The 4,870-nt window shown below is 46.7% G+C and overlaps 1 protein-coding gene across 1 annotated transcript; it reads right to left on the bottom strand.

The window, feature by feature from the left end:
- Positions 1-478: 478 nt before the first annotated feature.
- Positions 479-3,304, bottom strand: LOC136995366 (uncharacterized; the record flags this gene model as incomplete). The annotated part of the gene is made up of 3 exons (XM_067315993.1): positions 3,089-3,304; positions 1,615-1,853; positions 479-968 (listed from the first exon to the last, which is right to left on the bottom strand). Coding segments are annotated over exons 1-3 (945 nt in total), but the record flags the coding sequence as incomplete, so codon positions are not given.
- Positions 3,305-4,870: the final 1,566 nt, after the last annotated feature.

Here is a 4,870-nt window from a genome sequence, read left to right on the forward strand (position 1 = left end):
AAGATGTACTTATTTTCTGATTTTAAAAAAAGCAAAAAAACTCGACAAATAACTCAGCAACACCGCCGGGTTCCGGGTTTCCGATTGTTTTCTGCATTCTTATTTGAAGAGGATTTTTATCCGATGGAATGACTTTCCACTGAGGTTCTTTTGGCAGTGATGCTGGCTTAACTCGAGTGTAATGAACCCAAGGTTCGATTCCTTCCGCCTTGAGTGCGGTGTAAGTTGTCAGGAGTACCTGAAAGGGTCCCTTCCACCTCTCCTGTAAAGGTTCGGAGTTCCACGTTTTTATGTACACGAAATCTCCGGGCTGACACTGATGGACAGGAGTGTCCAGCGTGAGTGGTCCTGTCAAAACAATAGGCCGTCGGAGAGCCGCAAGGGCTTTCCCTAAAGAAATCAGATATACCTTTAAATCTGTTTCTCCTTTTACACGGATCTCCCCTGGAATCAGCGGCGCTTGGTGTGGTTTCCCATATAATACCTCATAAGGACTAATCTTACTCCTAGAGCTTGGCTGTCTTCTGATTCTCAAAAGAGCCAGTGGAAGGGCCTGTGGCCATCTTACAGAAGTTTCTTGACATGTTTTACTAGTCTGCTGCTTTAAAGTTTGATTCATTCTTTCTACCTTCCCACTCGACTGAGGCCTCCATGGGGTATGTAAATCCCACTCGATACCAAGAATTTTACTTAGCTGTTGGACTATATCTGCCACAAAATGCGGGCCCCGATCAGAGGACTTTCCTATCGGTACCCCGAATCTTGGTATTATTTCTTTGAGCAATAGTTTAGTCACTTGCCTAGCTTTGTTGGTGCGACAAGGAGAAGCTTCCGGCCATCCCGAGAAGGTGTCAGCCAATACCAGGAGATATCTATAAGCGTTTTGCCTTGGTAATTCAGAAAAATCCATTTGCCAGTAATCTCCGGGGGAGCTTCCTTGCTTAGTGGTCCCCGGGGGCGGTCTTTTCCTGTTCGTAGGATTAATGTTTAAACAAACACAGGGCACTTTGCCATTACAGACTTTACTGTTCCAGTCATTCCTACACATATAATCGAATTCTGAAGACTAGAAATCATAGCCTCACTACCCCAGCGTGTTTCTTCGTGTTTCTTCTGCACAATTTCGGTCATTATCTGCGGTGGAACAATGACCTGTTTTGTAGGAGTTATTAACCAACCCTCTCCGTTTGGGGTTGCCTTTAACAGTAATGCTGATTGTTGATCTGCCTCACTGTAATTAGGACCAATGCAAGGATGCCTTGTCCAGCTGCCTCTTTGGCAGTTTTATCAGCTAATTGATTACCCACATTTACTGTGGTTTCTCCAGATTGGTGTGCCTTGCAATGCATTATTGCCACTTCCTCAGGTTTTTGAACATTCTGTAGAAGTTGGAGAATTTCTTCCTTGTATTTAATAGGTGATGCTCGAGCCATCAGCAATCCTCTCTCCTTCCAGATAGCCCCATGTGCATGGACTATCCCAAATGCATACTTTGAGTCAGTCCATATATTTACCTTTTTCCCTTCAGCTGTCTTCAGGGCTTGTCCCAATGCTATCAATTCCGCCTTCTGGGCTGACGTGTTAGTGGGTAGGGCCCCAGCCTCTCTTGCCCACGTAGTTGCAACCACTGCATATCCTGCCCTCTGTTTCCCATCTCGTACAAAGCTGCTACCATCTGTAAACAGTTCCAGCTCAAGATTAGTTAACGGTTCATCTCTTGGATCTTGTCTGCTTGAATATACGTGTTCGATGGTTTGCAGACAATCATGGTGCAAGGGTTCGGGGTCCCTTACTTCTGAGTTCAGAAACATCACCGGGTTGATTGCTGTGGTGGTTTTGGGTTCCACATCATCCTGTTCCAACAAGATAACTTGATATTTGAGCATACGGCTTGGAGACAGCCAATGTGCCCCCTTTTGTTCTAAGGCAGAAATCACCATATGCGGAACATACGCTATGATTCTTTGTGCTATTGTTAATTTTCTAGCTTCTTGGATTAAAAGAACAGTTGCGGCTGCAGCATGCAAACACCCTGGCCATCCTTTACGCACACTCTCCAATAGTTTGGAGAAATATCCCACAGCTCTTCTCCACATTCCCAATTTCTGAGTCAGCACACCCAGGGCGAGATGTTGTCGTTCGTGGACAAATAGCTCAAAGGGTTTAGACAAATGGGGCAGTCCCGATGCAGGTGCTGACATCAGAGCCTTTTTAAAATCCCTAAAAGCTGCTTGGCATTTGGGGGTCCATAGGAGGAAGTTCTCGTCTGACCCCGTCAAAATTTCATAAAGGAATTTTACTAATAGCCCGTTGTTGGGAATCCACAGTCTGCACCACCCGGCCATACCCAAGAATGCCCTCAGCTCTCGTGCAGTTCTTGCTTCTGCAGTTTGGCAGATGGCTTCTTTTCTGTCGGCTCCCAGTCTCCGCGGTCCTTGTGAAATCTCGAGACCTGAATAAATCACAGTGTCTTTCCCTACCTGAGCCTTCCTTTTGCATACACGATGTCCTCTTTGTCCTGGGAAATTCAACAGGCTTGTGCTCATCTGTAGACCCTCTCCCCTAGTCTCCGCAGCCAACAAAACGTCATCTGCATCCTGCAGTACTGTTCCTTCCAGGTTTTCCCTTTTCCATGATCCCAGCTCCTTGGCCAATTGATTGCCAAATATTGTTGGACTGTTTCTGAGCCCCTGAGGTAACACCGTCCGGGTAAGCTGTGTTTTGCGTCTGGTGGTGGGGCTTTCCCATTCAAAGGCGAATATTGCCTGACTGTCTTTGTCTAGAGGTAGGCAGAAAAAGGCCTCTCCTGGAGATCAAGTACAGGAAACCATTTATGCTTCTCCTTCAGGCATGTCAGCAAGGTATATGGGTTAGCCACTACTGGGTGAACATCTCGAACAATCCGATTCACGGCTCTTAAATCCTGAAGCCACCTATATTCCTTGCCATTTTGTTTCTTTACTGATAATATTGGGCTGTTAGATTCTGATTCACGCTCTATCAATAACCCCTCATTCAAAAATTTAGTTATTAATTCTTCCAGCCCTTTTCTAGCCTCCCGCTGAATAGGATACTGCTTTTGTCTTACCGGTTTAGTCCCAGATTTTAGAACAGCCTTCAGCGGTTTTGCCAATTTAGACCGACCTGGAATTCCGCTAGCCCGTACAACTGGTATTACTGCATCTTCTACTTCGGCAGGAATCTCTTCCTCTGGTTTCTGCGTGTTCTGTAACATAAAAATTCTCGCTTCCACAGCTTTTGCTTCAGGTATTAGTAGCTGCACCTCTCCATTCTTAAAGGTCATCTGCACGTTCAACTTATTCAATAAATCCCTTCCCATCGAGGGTATCGGACATTCAGGCATATATAAAAATGGATGAGTCACCCATTGTTTTCCCAATGTAAATTTTAAGGGCTGCAAAAAGGGCCGCTTCTCTCGTTTCCCTGTAGCACCAGCAACGCTTACAGTCTCACGGCTAAAGTTTCCTTTACGAGTATTAAGTCCTGTATCAACTAAAAATTCTACTTCATCATTTCCCAGCCTTAGTGTAACCCGGGGTTCGGCTGGGGATGATTCGCCGGTGCCCTTCAGGATTCATCGTTTAATGTCATTAGTCGGATGGCTTGCAGGGCTGGGTCTAAGTTCCCAGCCTGAGCACATTCCCTTTTCCAGTGCCCCCTTTCTTTGCAGATTGCGCACTGATCTTTCGCGAGAGGGGGTTGCGCAAAAGCAGGTGATGTTCCCGTTCCCTTATTTCCTTTCACGCCTCCGTAACCCCCTCCTGTGCCTTCCCTTTCTCTATAGGCTCCTCCAGGAGCCCTGGTTAAAGCAGCAATCAATCTCCCTTCTCTTCGGGTTTCCCTTCGAACCCGTCGCATCTCTTTTTCCTTCTGCCTATCATTAAAAGCCGTCCATGCCACTTCTAACATTTTCCCTAAATCTTTTGAATCCATCTCTTCTCATTTCTGAAGTTTTTTCTTTCTTATGTCTGGGGCTGATTGTCCCATAAAAACTGAAGCTAGCTGCTGGGCTTCCTCTGCTTTTTCAGGATCCAGGCTGGTATCTTTCCTGGCAGTAGCCTTTAATCGTTCCGTAAAAGCAGACGGGGATTCGTTTGGCTCTTGTCTGACCTCATATAGCTTAGACCAGTTAGCCGCTTTTGGCATGGCATGTCTTATGCCAAACAGTATCCATCTCTGATATCTTGTTAAGAGTCCCCGGGGTCCCGGCTGGTTAGGATCCCACCCTGGGTCTGCAGCAGGAGAATTCTGGTCTATCATTCCCGGCAAATCCCCACCAGCATGCGCTCCTTCCACTTGTTTCCGAGCAGTGTTTAATACCATCTTCTTTTCAGTATCGTCTAGCAGTGTGTCTAATATTACCCGTAAATCATTCCAGTCTGGATCCTGGGTCCTAATTATAGTTTCAAACACTTTAGCCACTCTCTCTGGATCCTCCCTATAGTTCCCTGCTATTTCCTTCCAGGACCTTAAATCCGTTTAACTGTTACTGGTCCATTATTTCCAACCGCCTGCCGAAGGGGAGCCTGCAAAACCTCCCCCGCTTCCCCTTGTCGCCCTCTTGTTCTCCCCGCAATCGGGCTAAATCCTTCTGTCCCTCTAAATCGTCCTCCCTGTTCATAATTCCCCTCCCCTGGTCCCTCTGCACCTCCAGCTCCACCGAGATCCTCGGAATCGCCCCGCCCCAGCCTCTGTCGGGGAGCGACCATCAATTCCAAATCTTCTTCCTCCTCCCGTCCACACTTCAAACACCTTTTTCCAATACTACAAGCGGAACAACACCTTTTCAGATTTCGACCCTTCCCCTCTTTCTCTAGTGCTACTACCACTGGATCCCTTGCAATCATCC

Source organism: Apteryx mantelli, chromosome Z (genome assembly GCF_036417845.1).
Source record: "Apteryx mantelli isolate bAptMan1 chromosome Z, bAptMan1.hap1, whole genome shotgun sequence".
Taxonomy (NCBI): domain Eukaryota; kingdom Metazoa; phylum Chordata; class Aves; order Apterygiformes; family Apterygidae; genus Apteryx; species Apteryx mantelli.